Source organism: Rana temporaria, chromosome 10 (assembly GCF_905171775.1).
Source record: "Rana temporaria chromosome 10, aRanTem1.1, whole genome shotgun sequence".
NCBI lineage: Eukaryota > Metazoa > Chordata > Amphibia > Anura > Ranidae > Rana > Rana temporaria.
Window position 1 is genome coordinate 58,366,435 of NC_053498.1, and position 18,615 is coordinate 58,385,049.

At 42.7% G+C, this 18,615-nt stretch overlaps 1 protein-coding gene across 1 annotated transcript in view; it reads right to left on the reverse strand.

Annotated features, from left to right (window-relative positions):
* Positions 1-3,196: 3,196 nt before the first annotated feature.
* Positions 3,197-18,615, reverse strand: part of TAGLN (transgelin) — a 34,112-nt gene continuing 18,693 nt past the window's right edge. The window contains exons 2-5 of the mRNA XM_040327656.1: positions 16,654-16,848; positions 13,685-13,862; positions 4,190-4,292; positions 3,197-4,094 (exon numbers count right to left, since the gene is read on the reverse strand). Coding sequence (XP_040183590.1) covers positions 3,950-4,094; positions 4,190-4,292; positions 13,685-13,862; positions 16,654-16,836 — 609 coding nt within the window. The 5' untranslated portion in view covers positions 16,837-16,848 and the 3' untranslated portion in view covers positions 3,197-3,949. The remainder of the gene's footprint in view (positions 4,095-4,189; positions 4,293-13,684; positions 13,863-16,653; positions 16,849-18,615) is intronic.

Consider the following 18,615-nt stretch of genomic DNA (forward strand, 5'->3'; position numbering starts at 1 on the left):
GTACACTTGGAAGTGCATCTCTGTAAATCTGAAATGAAGGGAAGCTCTGCTGATTTTATCATCCAATCACGCGCAAGATAAAATGCATTTTTTTTTTCCTTGCATGTCCCCCTCAGATCTACAGCAATTGCACTTCCAAGTGCACTTGTAGCGCAAAGTGGATGTTCCTTTGGTAAATGACCCCCAGCAGGGATGGACTGGCCATAGGGACTACAGGGAGTTTCCCGGTGGGCCGATGGTTCAGTGGGCTGTTTTTTAAAACAGAGATGCTGCTTGGAGGACTTTTTTTAACGCCCTGGCAGCACCCCAGTGTGAAAGCACTCAGGCTTTCACTCTGGGACTGCAGCGGAAGCGTTTTTCAGTCGCTTTACAGGCGCCCAAAAGCGCCTAAAAAACGCCTCAGGGTCCTAAACTCACCCCCTCTCTTTTACACTCACTCTCTTTTTCTTACACTCACCCCCTTTCCCTCAACCCTCCCTCCCTCTCTCATTCCCCTCTCTCTCACCCTCTCATGATATACAATAATGGATGTAGGGGCCTTTTGGTGGGCGTGATTTTTCGGGGGGGTGGGGGCAGCATTTTATTGAATTAAAGTGGGCCGGTCTGGATGAAGTCCAGGGCCGAATTTTTGTCCCAGTCCAGCCCTGACCCCCAGTGAGTTGCACATTTTGGACAGAGTGAACAACTGGTTTGCAGTAGGCATGAAAGAGATTATATACTTCAAAATGGAACTTCCGTGCCTCAACAGGGTTGGGGCATTTATCTGTCTTTTACATATAATGCTGTATTAAAGGCTAAGCTCCCGTTTTGTAAAAAATATAAAAAAATGACATTAATTGCAAAGGATTTGCAGGTTGCTTGTTGCTCCCTAAATTTAGGTGTGACCTGTTCAGAAAGGTGCACTTATCCTTTAGCCTCTCTGGCCCAGCGACTTGATAACAATTCACTCCTTGAGCCCTGGTTCACACTGGGTATGATTTGGAACGATTTGAGATGCGATTTGACATGTCAAATCGCATCTCAAATCGGCGGCAATTGTCGGCAATGGCACTGTCCTAATCAGTGCGACGCCGCATCTGATATTTCAAAAAGTAGTTCCTGTACTACTTTTTGCGATTTCGGGCCGTGATTTACATTAAATTGCGGCCAAAATCGCGGCAAAATCGCAGCCGCGAAATCACGGTAAAATCGCGCATTTTACCGCGATTTTGAATTCGCAGCAGTGTGAACCTAGGCTGAGTCATGTAAATTGAGGAATTAATACACATGTTGGGTTCCTGACACCAACAATGGGATAATGTTGAAGGTTGTGGTTCCATCCTGTTCTTGGACAATCAACATCTACACATGCCACGGTGATTGGATTCAATCCAATCACCACGGAATGTGGTGTGGATATAAACGCCGAAGCATGTTCTTGCCACTGAAACTAAAGAAATGGCTTGTATAAGCTATGAAACATCAACATTACATAACTAGTCCAGTAGAATGTGACCAACTACTACTAGCTTTAGCATGACCTGGAAAAATTTGAATTTTCACAAACGTCTGTTGAAGCATCAGGTGACCTTGCAAAGCAATTAACATTTTTCACCATGGAAAGATGTTTTTTAACCCGCCAGTTTTCCTATGGGGAAAGCCTGCAAGGGGAGCATACACACGGCCGGGATTCCCGACCAAAGCGAGCATGGCCGTTTTCCTGTCGGGAAACCCGGCCGTGTGTAGGGGGAAAAGACTGACCGAGCAGGTTCTCGGCTTTCCCCTCAGGTTTCCCGGCGGTAAAAAAGGAAACTTGTACGTGTGTACGAGGCTTTAGACACTCGCCATTCCATAATGAAAAAAAAAGGGTATTGCTTTAGATACAGTGTAACCCATTGGGTATACTTAATGCCGATTTGTGTTTTTAACGTACAATTGGTTCAAATATTCCAAGAAACACTTTTTCTTCTGTAAAAGCAAATCTTTAGGTGTAACCATATATCCTTTAGAAAGATGGCGGGAAGCCATGGATTCTCATATAAAAAAAAAAACAACAACTTAGTTTGGCATAAACAGGGGGGGTGAACTAATGCGCAAAATCAACCTAAACAAGGGCACAACAAAGCTAAAATAATAATAAATATAACTAATAATGCAGCTGCCACGACTAATAGTGCGTGGACGCTCTCCCTGGGGACATGCGGTGCAGCATTAGTTTAAAGCCAGACCAAATCACCCTTTGCTGATTAAGCATTACCTGCTTATCCTCTGCCTTGTTAATTACTCTGCTCTGCCTGCTCTTTTGTGCCCCAGTACTCATGAGATCCATATCAATTCTTATGAGTCCGTTCTAAGCTATTCCCCCTTCATGCGCCAGGGGTAATTTGCCAGACCCGGTGCTTGAATCTACTGACCAGCTTGGAATCCTCCTGAAGAAGCGGCATTGCCGCGAAACCGGTCGAGGCCTTGTGGCTCCACCTATCTGTCATAATTGGTTGTATACCCAATGTTGATTTGTGGGGTCTGTTCCCAAATGTTTTTAACGTGTAAACCGTTTTATGTGAATAAATTTTGTTTTTTACACTTACCTGGTTTCTTATCAGTGCCGTGAAAGTCCCTCCCCCTCCTTCCCCCCCCCCCTTTTTTTGACTTATGTTTATGGAATTGCCTGGGCCTCAAGCAGCCTTGGCTCTTTAGACTATTACGTCATACAAGTTATATACTAACTGGGATGTTGGCACAATTAAAATAGTTGCATCATTAGTCTAATTGAGGCAATACTCACCCCTTTCGACTAATAGTGTTCACACACTTAAAGCAATTATTGACAATGGGGGAGTGTAATGGCGCTTGCAAGCGCCATTATACCCCCCCTTGTCAACTTAGTTTGGCAGCCACTGAACTTTAGGATACCAAGTCTGTTAGGAAAAATAAAACTACAAGCCCTACATGTAAACAAATTGCTTGCCTTTATTTCTGGCTGCTGCAGTTTTATTTGCAGTCCACTATACCTATGCAGGGCATGTGCCATATTTGAATTGGCAAATTTCCCGATATACACATGGCATAGGTAGTCTGGAAGTGCCCAGGGAAATAAGGGGTGACAAGTGGCCAACCAGCCATCTCCAACACTGAACAAAGTTCATGGCTTTTGGAATTGAAATACAGCAGAGTAGGTAACACAATGCATTTACAAAATTCATAACAAAATGCAATCTTTAATGGTTTCAAATGTTTTTTATTTTGACCAACAAAGAATAAAAAAATCTTTATAATAAACACCGATTTAAAAGGGTAGAGAAATTTACGGTTGAAATCATAGGTGACAATTAACCTCGTTAACTGCTGTCAGATTGAATAGAAAACATGCTGTTGCATTGCAAGTGATGAGCAGTATCTTGTGAAGACCTTGTTAAATGGAGATCTGTTTCTACAAATGAAAATAGCCAAGTGTGAGCTGAAAGCATGGAATGGGGGCTATAAGAGAGGAGCATGAAACATTGAGTTATTACGTCTTTTAAAACTACTATTCTTGATATGGTTAGAAAAGAAGCATTCTTGAGATGCCCTGCAAGAAATATTGTTTCTGAACAAGACCGGGCCTCTTACTAGGACATATACCAAGGGAAAGGGATGGGGGTCGTGAATGAAGACTGGATCTCAAACAGCCAACCTTGTGATGTTTAATTACATTTCACTTTCAGTAATTGAAAATATAGTTAGAAAGCTGCATAAAATTGTTTTGGAAAGGAGTGACCACTTTTGTAACATAAAAGTGAAAGTGTTTTCTTGCGACGGATCCTTCGTTTTTAGATACTTATCATTGGAATGGCTATGCTTGCGTTTCTTCTGCAATAGTGGAATGACTAGGAGAACCAGGTTTAGTCTCGCCCTTTCATTGCTGCAGATTTGCTTAGGGACTCTTAGAGCAGTGAAGAGGTTAACAACAATTCTTGCCTCTTTTTTGGCTTTAACTCATAATCTGTCTTGGGCGGCCATAGCCTGTCATGCCAGACTGGGAGGCTCCTTGGTTGCTACCCATCTGCAAACCAATTATATTCTTTCCTTCTTTCAGCTTGTCGTCAGAGAAATCCCGTTTATGTTCCTGGGCTTTCCTGTGGAAACCAATATAAATGGTTATTGTACAGGATAAACAACAAAATGATCAATTGTTTGGGAAATAATATTCATATTTAGTTCTAGCACTTACTTCATGAACCAGGAGGGATCTCCTTGGTACTGGCCATCATTTTTAGTGACTGCAATACTCCCAAGAGCCACAATTGTCCTCTGCACAGCAGCCAAATCTTTTCCTGTGAAGACATTGTTAATAAACAGTTTTATGTATGGGTATGTGTATTGTTTTCACATACATTACTAAATTACACAATTTTGCTTGTCTGCACATACACTATATTACCAAAAGTATTGGGATGCCTGCCTTTTACATACATATGAACTTTAATGGAATTCCAGTCTTATGCCCCGTACACACCATCACTTTATCTGATGAAAAAAAACGACATTTTCTGTGAAGTAAAAAATGACTTCGTCTTTTCAATTTTCAAAGACGAAGTTGCCTACACACCATCGTTTTTCTCACAATGTTCTAGCAAAGCGAGGTTACGTTCCACCACGTTTTTCCATTGAAGCTCGCTTCATAAGTAGCTTCTGGGCATGTGCGGGTGAAAAAACGTTGTTTTAAACGACGTTTTTTGCTACACACGGTCAATTTCTGTGAAGTAAAAGTTGACGTTTTGAAAAACGACACATAAAATTGAAGCATGCTTCAATTTTTTTTGGTCGTTTTTTTAGAAGACATAAAACAACGTTTTCCCCCACACACGGTCAATTAAAGTGACGTTTTTAAAAACGTCATTTTTTTTCATCACATAAAGTGATGGTGTGTACGGGGCATTAGTCTGTAGGGTTCAATACTGAGTTGGCCCACTGTTTGCAGTTATAACAGCCTCAACTCTTCTGGGAAGGCTGTCCACAAGGTGAGGTCAGGCACTGATGTGAATGAGAAAGCCTGGCACACATTCTCTGCTCTAATTCATCCCAAAGGTGAGCTATTGGATTGCGCTCAGGACTCTGTGCAGGCCAGTCAAGTTCCTCCACCCCAAACTTTATTGACCTTGCTTTATGCACTGGTGCACAGTCATATTGGAGGAAGGGGCCATCCCCAAACTGTTCCCAGAAAGTTAGGAGCATGAAATTGTTCAAAATGTCTTGGTATGCTGACGCCTTAAAGCGGATGTGCCATGAAAAAAAAAATATTAAAAGCCAGCAGCTACAAATACTGCAGCTGCTGACTTTTAATATTAGGACACTTACCTGTCCTGGAGTCCAGCGCCGTCCGCAGCAGAGGACGAGCGATCGCTCGTCACTCTGCTGCTCCCCCCGCCATCCTCAGTGAGGGAACTAGGAAGTGAAGCGCTCCGGCTTCACTACCCGGTTCCCTACGGCGCATGCGCAAGTTGCGCTGTGCCGCTGATTGGCTCCCGCTGTGTGCTGGGAGCCGAGTGTTCCCAGAGCACAACGGGGGGAGGACGGGAGGTGACGTTCTGCCCGCAGTTTACCCGAAACTGTGTGGCCGGAAGTGGGTGCAAATACCTGTCTTTAGACAGGTATCTGCACCTCCCTGAAAGGTGTCAAATGTAACACTGGAGGGGGGGAGGGTTCCGATCAGCGTGAGTTCCACTTTAGGGTGGAGCTCCGCTTTAAAGTGGTTGTTAAGCCACTATATTTAAAATGTATACCATCTTCTGTTTAATAATCTTGTGTGCCCCCTGTGTCTGTGCCTTTATAAAAATAAAACTTTCTATACCTGATTTCAGAGCGCCACTTGGCACTCACGTGACCGGCCGCCTCTCTGCTCTCCCCGTCTGACAGTTGCAGTGGGCAGGGCCGAGAAACCCACGGTGACATCAGTCGGCAGGGGAGGAGGATAGAGACGGCTGGTCACATGAGCGCCGCTCTGAAATCGGGTATAGAACGGCTTATTTTTTTTAAAAGGCATGGGCACACAGGATTATTAAACAGAGACAATGGTATGAAACTTTTAATGTAACTTCAGCAGCAGGAGGGGAGGGGGCAGGCACTAACAAATAGCTGACAGACAGGAGAGCTGCAGATGACTGAGGCAGGTAAACTGACCACGGTGTTAGGGCTCAGCAGCAATGATAGTCAGTTCACAGGGGGGAGGGCATAGCCAGGCAGGATCAGGCAAGTGTTTCAGGTGATAGAAAGGGTCAAATGACAGCACAAGCACTGTGCCATTATTCATGCTAAGGAACAGGGTTAATTTTTTTGTTTAGGATAACAAACCCTTTAAGAGTTCCCTTTACTGGAACGAAGGGACCAAGCCCAACCCCTGAAAAACAACCCCACACCATAATCCCCCTCCACCAAATGATTTGGACCAGTGCACAAAGCAAGGTCCATAAAGACATGGATCTTTTAGTTGCTATGAGATCATCTTGTTCACGTAACCAGTCAGTGGTCATAAAGGTTATGTCTAAACTCTGTGTGTGTGTGTGTGTGTATATATATATATATGTATGTACCATGCTTTGAAAAAGTATTCATACCACTTAACATTTTCCACATTTTGTCATCTTACAACCAAAAACGTAAATGTATTTTGTTGGGATTTTATGTGATAGACCAAAAAGTGACACATAATTGTGAAGTGGGAGAAAAATGATAAATGGTTTTAATTTTTTTTTTTTACAAATAAATATGTGAAAAGTGTGGCGTGCATTTATATTCAGCCCCCCGAGTCAATACTTTTGTAGAAACACCTTTTGCAGCAAATACAGCTGCAAGTCTTTTTGGGGATGTCTCTACCAGCTTTTCACATTTACAGAGTGACATTTTTGCCCATTCTTCTTTGCAAAATGGCTCAAGCTCTGTCAGATTGGATGGAAAGTGTCTAATTTTAAAGTCATGCTACGAATTCTCAATTGGATTTAGGTTTGGACTTTGACTGGGCCATTCTAACGCATTAATATGCTTTCATCTAAACCATTCTATTGTAGCTCTGGCTGTATGTTTAGGGCGATTGTCCTGCTGGAAGGGGGACCTCTGCCTCCAGTCTCATGTCTTTTTTAGACTAACAGGTTTTCTTCTAAGATTGCCCTGCATTTGTCTCCATCTCCCCATCACCGCTGACCAACTTCCCTGTCCCTGCTAAAGAAAAGCATCCCCACAACATGATGCTGCCACCATCATGTTTCACAGTGGGGATAGTGTGTTCGTGGTGATGTGCAGTGTTCGTTTTCCACCAGAAATAGCGTTTTGCTTTTAGGCCAAAAACTAAAATTTTGGTCTCATCTGACCAGAGCACTTTCTTCCACATGTTTGCTATTTCCCCCCACATGGCTTCTCGCAAACTGTAAACAGGACATTCTTTCAACAATGGCTTTCTTCTTGCCACTCTTCCATAAAGGCCAGATTTGTGGAGTGCACAACTTATAGTTGTCCTGTGGACAGATTCTCCCACCTGAGCTGTGGATCTCTGCAGCTCCTCCAGAGTTACCTTGGCTGCTTCTTTGATTAATGCTCTCCTTGTTCGGCCTGTCCGTTTAGGTGGATGACCATGTCTTGGTAGGTTTGCAGTTGTGCCATACTCTTTCCATTTTCGGATGATGGATTGAACAGTGCTTCATGAGATGTTCAAAGCTTGGGATTTTTTTTTTTACTTTATCCCTGACCTGTCTGGTGTGTTCCTTGGCCTTCATGATGCTGTTTGTTCACTACGGTTCTCTAACAAACCTCCTGAGGGCTTCACAGAACAGCTGTATTTATACTGAGATTAAATTACACACAGGTGGACTTCTGAAAGCAATTGGTTCCACTAAATTTTAGTTAGGAGTATCAGAGTAAAGGAGGCTAAATACAAATGCACGCCACACTTTTCAGATTTTTTTTTTTTAATCCATTTATTATTTCCCTTCCACTTCACAATTAAGTGCCACTTTGTGTTGGTCTATCGTATAAAATCCTAATAAAATCCATTTACTTTTCTGGTCAAAACATGACAAAATGTGGAAAATTTCAAGGGTTATGAATACTTTTTTTTAAGGCACTGTATATTGCCCTCCTGTTTTTCAGACAACCTTGTGCTAGGGAAGATCCTTAGGACTGGTGAAATACAACTCACATTTAGCATTAAACTACATGGTTCATTTCTATGCTATGAGTTATTTAGCATCTTGCTGGCAAGCTCCTTATTTCCAAAATCGAAATCAATGCTTTACAAGTAAGGTGATTGCCAACAAGTAGTTCAATGAGATTAAAAACACTGATAAAATTGTCCACTTTTCAACAAGATCCTCAATGATGTGTAAATGATCTAATGACAAGAAGAAATCTGTATTTCTTATTAACTACTTGCCGAGCAGCAGGTCGGCTCCCCTGCGCGAGAGCCCATAGCTCTACGTCACCTCGCGAAGCAGCCACTATGGGCGCACGTGTGCCCCCCGCTCGTCCCTGATCCTGACGCACGTGCCCGGCGGGTGCGATCACCACCGGGCACCCGCGATCGCTCGTTACAGAGTGAGGACCGGGAGCTGTGTGTGTAAACACACAGCTCCCAGTCCTGTTGGGGGTGAAATGCCTAAATGTATGAACAGCGATCAGTCATTTCCCCTAGTGAGTCCACCCCCCCCCCCCTTCAGTTAGAACACACCCAGGGAACATACTTAATCCCTTCCCCGCCCCCTAGTGTTAACCCCTTCCCTGCCAGTGGCATTTTTATAGTAATCCAATGCATTTTTATAGCACTGATCGCTATAAAAATGCCAATGGTCCCAAAAATGTGTCAAAAGTGTCCGCCGTAATGTGGCAGTACCGAAAAAAAAACGCTGATCGCTGCCATTACTAGTAAAAAAAAAAAAATATTAATAAAAATGTAATAAAACTATCCCCTATTTTGTAAACGTTATAACTTTTGCGCAAACCAATCAATAAACGTTTATTGCGATTTTTTTTACGAAAAATATGTAGACGAATACGTATCGACCTAGACTGAAGAAAAAAAATGTTTTTTATATATATATTTTTGGGGGATATTTATTATAGCAAAAAGTAAAACATATTCATTTTTTTTTAAATTGTCGTTATTTTTTGTTTATAGCACAAAACTTAAAACCGCAGAGGTCCCTGTGATGGCTCCTGATTGAGGTGTCCTGCGGGTTGCTGTGCCCCCCCTTCCTTCCCCTTACTCCCCCCCGCCCTTTTCCTCGTTGTCTCCCCCCCTCCTCTACCTCCCTCTCCCCCCCCCGCACTGGGGGGCGGGTGATGATGCGGGGAGGACGTCCAGATGGTGACTCTCCACAGTGAGTGCCCCGAGCCTGGCAATTGTCTTATTTGTGATGTATATCCTGTGATCTGTGTAGCCGGCCTACTATCCCACCATAGATGTATTATGTATGTGCTGATTTGCTATGACTTCGTGCAATCAGTCTGTTGCCTTTGTGGCTTGTACTGTCATTGATTTGTGTGTATCTTTGTTGTCTGTCTTCAAAATAAAAAACTTTTACTGTTAAAAAAAAAAAAACGCAGAGATGATCAAATACCACCAAAAGAAAGCTCTATTTGTGGGAAAAAAGGACACCAATTTTGTTTGGGAGCCACGTCGCACGACCGTGCAATTGTCAGTTAAAGCGACGCAGTGCCGAATCGCAAAACGTGCTCTGGTCTTTGACCAGCAATATGGTACGGGGGTTAAGTGGTTAAAAGACTTTACAGTGAGGGGAAAAAAGTATTTGATCCCCTGCTGATTTTGTACGTTTGCCCACTGACAGAGAAATGATCAGTCTATAATTTTAACTGGTAGGCTTATTTTAACAGTAATGCCCCGTACACACGGATTTTTGTCTCAAACTTATGTTTCATACACACGGTCACACAAATCTTGTCGGAAATTCCGACCGCCAAGAACGTGGTGACGTACGAGCTGAGATCAATGAAGTTCAATAGGCAGTTTGGCTCTTCTGCTTGATTCTGAGCATGCGTGTTTTTTTGCATACAGATGAGCGAATTTCCGACAAGAACTTTTTCCGTCGAAAAAATAGAGAACCTGCTCTCAATCTTTTGCTGGCGGAAATTCTGACAGAAAATGTTGGATGGAGCATACACACAGTCAGAATTTCCGATCAAAAGCTCACATCCAACTTTTTTTGATGGAAAATACGATCGTTTGTACAGGGCATAAGAGACAGAATAACAACAAAAATATAAAAAAAAAGCATTTAAAAAAAGTTATAAATTGATTTGCATTTTAATGAGCGCAATAAGTATTTGATCCCCTACAAATCAGCAAGATTTCTGGTTCCCAGGTGTCTTCTATACAGGTAACAAGCTGAGATTAGGAGCACTCTTAACCCCTTAGCACCGATCATACTTACATTTGCATTCACGGCTTTCAGGGGTTTATAATAAATAAAAAAAAAATTAATTTAAAGCGTCCCCATGAGCTTGCACACCAAGAAAACACATGCAACGATTCTCTAGGGTCTCTGCTAAAAAATATATATAATGTTTGGGGGTTCTAAGTAAATTTCTAGCAAAAAAAAAAGATTTTTAACTTACAAGCAACAAATGTCAGAAATAGGCTTAGGCATGAAATGGTTAAAGGGAGTGCTCCTAATCTCAGCTTGCTACCTGTATAAAAGTAATCTGTCCACAATAGCAATTAATCAATAAGATTCCAATCTTTCCACCATGGCCAAGACCAAAGAGCTGTCCAAGGATTTCAGGGACAAGATTTTAGACCTGCACAAGGCTGGAATGAACTACATGACCATCAACTGAAATCGCCTTCAAACATTATGCTTTGGGGGTGTTTTCTGCTAAGGGACAGGAAATCTTCACAGCATCAAAGGGACGATGGAGGAGGCCATGTACTGTCAAATCTTGGGTGAGAACCTCTTTTCCTCGGCTAAGGCAATGACAATGACCCAAAACACACGGCCAAGGCAACAAAGGAGTGGCTCAAGAAAAAGCGCATTAAGGTCCTGGAGTGGCCCAAACAGTCTCCAGACCTTATTTCCATAGAAAATATGTGGAGGGAGCTGAAGGTTCGAGTTACCAAATGTCAGCCTTGAAACATTAATGACTTGGAGAGGATCTGCAAAGAGGAGTGGGACAAAATCCTTCCTGAAATGTGTGTAAACCTGGTGACCAACTGCAAGAAACATCTGACCTCTGCGATTGCCAAAAAGGGTTTTGCCATCAAGTACTACGTCAAAGGGAGGACAGACCATATTGGCCCTATAAAGAATGAGGAAGAACATCTGGTTACAAAAGATGGGGAGATGGCAAAGGTATTGAATTTATTTTTCTCCTCAGTCTTCACAAGGGAATCGGGGTAACCAAAACTCCAGTGCCTATCCTCATGACACATCACCGGAAGCACCTCCATGGTTAACAGAGGACAGAATTAAAATTAGACTTGGGAAACTTAACATTAATAAATCACCGGGATCAGATGGCTTTCACCCGAGGGTACTTGGGGAACTCAGTCAAGTAATTGCCAGACCATTGTTCCTAATCTTTACTGACAGTCTACAGACTGGAATGGTACCAGCTTATTGGAGAAAAGCCAATGTAGCACCAATATTTAAAATGGGCCCAAAATACATCCCTGAAAATTACAGACCAGTTAGCCTAACATCAATAGTATGTAAGCTCTTGGAGGGGATGATAAGGGACTATATACAAGATTTTAATAATGAGAACGGTATCATTAGCAGTAATCAGCATGGATTTATGAAGAATCGTTCTTGCCAAACCAATCTATTAACCTTCTATGAGGAGTTGAGTTGCCATCCAGATAAAGGAAGGCTTGTAGACGTGGTGTATCTGGATTTTGCAAAAGCATTTGACACAGTTCCCCATAAGCGTTTACTGTACAAAATAAGGTCCGTTGGCATAGACCATAGGTTGAGTACATGGATTGAAAACTGACTTCAAGGGCGAGTTCAGAGGGCGGTGATAAATGGGGAGAACTCGGAATAGTCAGGGGTGGGTAGGGGTCCCCCAGGGTTTTGTGCTGGGACTAATCCTGTTTAATTTGTTCATAAACGACCTGGAGGATGGGGGTAAGCAATGCAATCTCTGTATTTGCGGACAATACTAAGCTAAGCAGGGCAATAAGTTCTCCGTAGGATGTGGAAACCTTGCAAAAAGATCTGAACAATATAATGGGGTGGGCAACTACATGGCAAATTAGGTTAAATGTAAAAAAGGAAAATAATGCATTTGGGTGGCAAAAATACGAATGCAATCTACACACTGGGGGGAATCTAGGATGGAAAAGGACCTAGTAGATGATAGGCTCAGCAATCACATGCAATGCCAAGCTGCTGCTAACAAAGCAAACAGAATATTGGCATGCATTAAAAAGGGGATTATCTCCAGAGATAAAACGATAATTCTTCCCGTCTGGCCGCACCTGGAGTATGCTGTCCAGTTCTGGGCACCAGTCCTCAGAAGGGATGTACTGGAAATGGAGAAGGGCAACAAAGCTAATAAAGGGTCTGGAGGATATTAGTGATGAGGAAAGGTTTCAAGCACTGAACTTATTCTCTCTGGAGAAGAGACGCTTGAGAGGGGATATGATTTCAATTTACAAATACCATACTGGTGACCCCACAATAGAGAGAAAACTTTTTCACGGAAGGGAGTTTAACAAAACATGTGGCCACTCATTAAAATTTGAAGAAAAGATGTTTAACCTAAAACTACGTAGAGTGTTCTTTACTGTAAGAGCGGCAAGGATGTGGAATTCCCTTCCACAGGCGGTGGTCTTAGTGGGGGGGGGGGCATCGGTGGTTTCAAGAAACCATTAGATAAACACCTGAACGACCACAACATACAGAGATATACAATTTAATATTGACATATAATCACACACACAGGTTGGACTTGTGTCTTTTTTCAACCTCACCTACTATGTAATTATGCTTTGTGAAGAGGTCAAATACTTATTTCACTCATTAAAATGCAAATTAATTTATAACTTTTTTGAAATGCGTATTTCTGGATTTTTTTGATGTTATCCAGTCTCTTAGGCCCTGTACACACGATCAGTCAAAACTGATGAAAACGGACTGAAGTTCAGTTTCATCGGTCCAAACCGACCGTGTGTGGGCCCCATCGGACAGTTGTCCTTCGGTCCAAAAATAGAGAACTTGCTTTAAAATTGGACCTGATAGACGTCTGACCGATAGGTCAAAACCGATGGTTAGTACGCAAAAGCATCGGTTCCAAACCCGCGCATGCTCAGAATCAAGTCAACGCATGCTTGGAAGCATTGAACTTTATTTTTCTCTGCACGTCGTTGTGTTTTACGTCACCGCATTGGACTCAATCAGTTTTTGAACTGATGGTGTGTAGGCACATCAGACCATCAGTCAGCTTCATCGGTTAACCGATGAAACGGACCTTCAGTCCGTTTTCATCAGTTTTGACTGATCGTGTGTACAGGGCCTTACTGTTAAAATAAACCTACTATAAAAATTATAGACTGATCTTTTCTTTGTTAGTGGACAAATGTACAAAATCAGCAGGGAATTATATACTTTTCCCCCCCTCACGGTATACCTTAATACATCAGCATAGGATATGTTTCCAACATCTACAAATTATATCTGGTCTGTTGTTATGAGTGTGACTTGGTATCAGCAAGATTTACCTTCATACAGGTCTACGGTTTGAAAGATATCCGTTTTCACCACTCCGTAACCCTCGGACGCCTTTAGGAACTGTGCCACTTGTTCCATTTGCTTGAAGGCCATGCTGGGAGGGGGTTCAGGGACCTTAACAGGCTGTGAGCCCTTAGGATATAGGCTATTTATCAGTTTTGAAAGAACCTATAAAAAGGGCAAAGGATAGTCTTTAGTCTCCCTAAATTTATTATATAGATTCTTTGTCAAAAGTATTTTTCAGCCCTACCCCAGCTAAACTTTGTGTTATTTTGGATAGAAGAGGAAGGGTTAGAGCCCATATTCACATTTTTATTAGCATTTGTGTGCCTGTTGGAATATTTACTATAATGCTCTGTTTCTGTATGGCTGTCAAAAGAATAGTGTGGGAAAATCTCCAAAGGAGTAATTAATGGACAGGAAGGAAAACCTGCCAAAACAAAAGGATCCATCATTCAAAAATGAATTGACATTGTCCCGCCTTCCATGGGACAACGTATATGTAGTACTTTGTCCCATGTTGCTAGGAGCTTCTTAAGTCTATTTATGACGTCTGACCTGCCCCATCCCCTCCTCATTCGCAAATGAGACAACAGCTTGGAAGGAGACTGATCCATTGTAACCGCTGATTGCCTTGCTTTCAAGCACTTTCCCTGGGACAATAGAAATGGAGAAGGTGTAAGTGTCGGCCTACTGTCACTTCTTGTCTCGGGATAGTGCTCTGTGCCAAGACAAGCTGCAGGTACAGCAGGTCCGTCTCCTTCCAAGCTGTTGTCGAATTTCCCACACGGAGAGGGAAAGGTGGCAGTTCAGACTTCATAACTAGACTAAAGAAGAAGCATGGCCAAAGCTCATTTAGCAATACTTCTCCTGTGAGTCATGGGAGTGCACTTAGTTTTGCACTCCTGCGACCCAGAATCATCTGACAGCGGGCCGAAGCATCACAGTGCCAGTCCAGGCTCTGCAGGGATCCTGACAATAATGTCAGGATCCGCCCAGATGCCCGATAACCTGACTATGCCTCTCAGTGCATTGTTGAGAGCCAGCTGTTCTTGCCTCCTCCACAGCCCAGTGCTCCAGTGAGCGTTGGAGGGGCAGAGCACAGAGTGGTGACGGACAGTCACCACACAGTGCTCAGAGGGGACCGAGAACTGAGTGATCAGCAGTCTTTGATCGCTCAGTTCTCGATATAGAGCCGGCGGGGGACAGCTGCAGCATTTAATCAATACTGTAGCCAGCTAGATGAGTATGTAGGTTTGATATTTTCTTTTTCTGTACTTCTCTGCCCCCCACATGTGAATGAGTATGGGGTACATTGTACCCCCACCCATTCACCAAGAAAAAAGAAGGGTAGTGTAACAAAACACGAGATGGCTTTTGACAAGTCCTTTGTTAAAAATTGTGTCTTCTTCCTCCAGTGTTTCTTCTCCCTCTGGTGGTTTCTTTTTCCTCTGCTGTCTTCTCCCTCCGGTGTTTCTTCTCCCTCTTCTCTCTCCGGTGATGTCTTCTTCATCTGAGCCACTGCCTGCTAAACGGTCATCTTTCGACGCTGGGTGCCTCAGTTGTGTCAAATCCTGCTGTCTGATATTTCTTAAAAAGCCCTGGGGCGTGGCCTTCCAGTGACGTGATCAGATAGAATAAGACCGTTTATCAGGCAGCAGCGGACAAAGAAGAGGGGGGAGAAACACCAGAGAGAGAAGAAAGCAGAGGGAAAAGAGGGAGAAGAAATGCCAGAAGAAGAAGGCGTGAGTTTTAATAAAGGGCTTGTCAAAAACGGTGTCGTGTTTTGTTACACTACATTTCTTTTTTTTCTGGTGAATTGGTAGGGGTACAATGTACCCATACTCATTAAAATCTGGGGGGGGGGGAGATTTAGGGGTCCATGTTGAGGGCATGTGGCCTGGTATTGTATGGTCCAGGGGGTAGGGGGCACGCTTGCTAATCTGCCCCCCCCCCTTTTCTGACCTGCCTGGCTGCTTACTCGGGTAAGGGTCTAGTATGCATTTTTGGGGAACTCCACACCGATTATTTTATTTTGCTGTTATTTTTTCATAGTTTTTAATTGCTGGATTTTTTTTTTTTTACAATCAGCTGTCAGCTGGGAAGCTCGCTGACAGCTGATGAGACATCGGTTATCAAGGATGTGTTGTCCAGCTTCCCGGCCCTCTCCTTAGCAACCAGCTAGTTGTCAAGAAACAGCCAGGGTTCCCCCAACCCCCAGGCTGTTTTTTGGACAAATACCACATGTTATATGGCCAGACAAACCCTGGTGGTAATTATCGCATGCTTTTTAACGCTCTGGTCCGTTTATGAATTGGACTTAAGAGCTTTTTATGCAGTATTTACTGCCACTTTTTTTTTTGTTAATACTACATAAACTTTTTTTTGTGAATTGGACTTACTTTACCACATGCAATAAATTATGCAGATAAGAAACCTGATGCCCTTATCGCATGCAGTAAAGCTTTGTTTATTGACCCCAATGTACTAAAAGTATGTTATCCTGTGGGGGCTTATCATTGTAAAATAGAAAAATTATCCAAAGCCAAAGAAAAATTTTACTGGAGTCAGGCGTTAAACTTTTTGGTTACAATTATCCTTATATAATTTGCTAATTAAAATGTGATGCAAGGAGATAACTGGAATTGCAATATGAGTCAGATTAACACTCTTCAGTAACCAAAGTCTAATGTCTGTACTGCTACTGGATGGCTGTTTGAAGAATAGATGGGTACTGGATAGGCTTAGCATTCCTGTACAGAAATTCTTAGGTGTGATCCTGAAAAAAAGAATGCTTATGAAAAGGAGGGAATTGCAAGGTCGGACTTTAGAGGCAAGCTGGACCACATTTTTCAAATAAAATACATATTTTATCCGACCCAGTGATTCTCTCCTTTTTCATAAGCTATAAATACGGATGCGGCAAGGAAGTGATTCTAGTAGCTGACTCAATGCTTACCACGCCATTCTTCAACCATTGCTGGAATCCATATCTTCCTTGCTCTGGTGGTTCCCCTGCGTCAGCACCGGCCTGAAGCTTAATCCACTGCACTAGACGTGCCTCCAATTCATCATCATACTTTTTTTCTATGCGGGACATGACATCACGGCTCATGCCATATGAAGGTCCTTTATTAGCCATGGCTTCTTATACCTACATGAAAAAGTTAGATCATGATATTAAGCACTTATCATACCAAAAGCTGTACCACAGACTTAAGTTCATCTACTGCAATAGAATACATAGGGGAGATCATGTGGCCGCTCAGCTCCTCCCACAGAAGCCCTATAAAGTGGCTATTTAGAACGCTCGCTTTTAGAAAGGAGTTACACAGTGTGCTTATCGTGGTCAGTTTAGAGAGGGGCATACAGGAAGTGGAGTTTTTTTTTTTTAAGTTTAGAGGGAGGTAGATTACACCGCACAAGCATTTTTTTCTTTTTTTGGGTTTAACCACTAGCCGACCAGCCGCCGCAGTTATACAGTGGCAGGTCGGCTCGGCTGCGTGAAATCACGTAGGTATACGTCATTTCACATTCCAGCCCCTGGTGCTGACGCGCATGCCCGGCGGGCGCGATCACCGCCGGGCACCCGCGATCGCTCGTTACGAGCGAGAACCGGGAGCTGTCTGTGTAAACACACAGCTCCCGGTCCTGTCAGGGGGAGAAATTACTGTTCGTCTTTTCATACAATGTATGAACAGCGATCTGTCATTTCCCCTAGTCAGTCCCACCCCCCTTTAGTTAGAACACACCTAGGGAACATAATTAACCCCTTCCTCGCCCCCTAGTGTTAACCCCTTCCCTGCCAGTGACATTTTTACAGTAATCAATGCAATTTTATAGCACTGATCGCTATAAAAATGCCAATGGTCCCAAAAATTTGTCAAAAGTGTCCGAAGTATCCGCCATAAGGTCGCAGTAATGATAAAAATCGCTGATCGCCGCCATTACTAGTAAAAAATTAAAATATTAATAAAAATGCCATTAAACTATCCCCTATTTTATAGACGCTATAACTTTTGCGCAAACCAATCAATAAACGCTTATTGCGATTTTTATGAGAAATATGTAGAAGAATACGTATCGGCCTAAACTGAGGAAAAAATGTTTTTTATATATATTTTTGAGGGATATTTGTTACAGCATTTTTTTTTCAAAATTGTCGCTCTATTTTTGTTTATAGCGCAAAAAATAAAAACCACAGAGGTGTTGATCACCAAAAAAAAAGGAAAAAAAGGATGTCAATTTTGATTGGGAGCCACGTCGCACGACCGCGTAATTGTCAGTTAAAGCGACGCAGTGCCGAAATCGCAAAAAGTGGCCCGGTCATTGACCAGCAAAATGGTCCGGGGCTGAAGTGGCTAACAAACACTTTAACCACTTACGGACCGCCTGCCATCATTAGAAGTCGCTACTTTGAAGAGGAATAATGCTGTTAATATAGCAACTAGCTACCATAACCCCGGTATCCTCTTCAAGATAAAAGTGGTCTTTGCGGCGGATTCGCCATGAGATCACTTTTATCAGCGGCGGGAGAGAGCACCGGAGCCGATCTGGTCCTGTCCCTGGGCTGACATGGAGATGAGTGAGGTGAAGATAGTCCCCACCCATCTCCATATTATTGCAGAGCAGAAGCGATTTTAAAACGTCACTTCCACACAATGCTCTTAAAGGGACATATATATTTTTACATTGCATTTTAGTGTAAATATGAGATCTCATATTTAAGAGGTCCTGTCATGCTTTTTTCTATTACAAGGGATGTTTACATTCCTTGTAATAGGAATAAAAGTGACCCAATTTATTTTTTAAAAGAACAGTTGTAAACATTTTAAATAAAAGGTAAAATAAGAAAAATAGAAACAATTTAAATGCGCCCCGTCCCGCCGAGCTTGCGTGCAGAAGCGAACGCATACGTGAG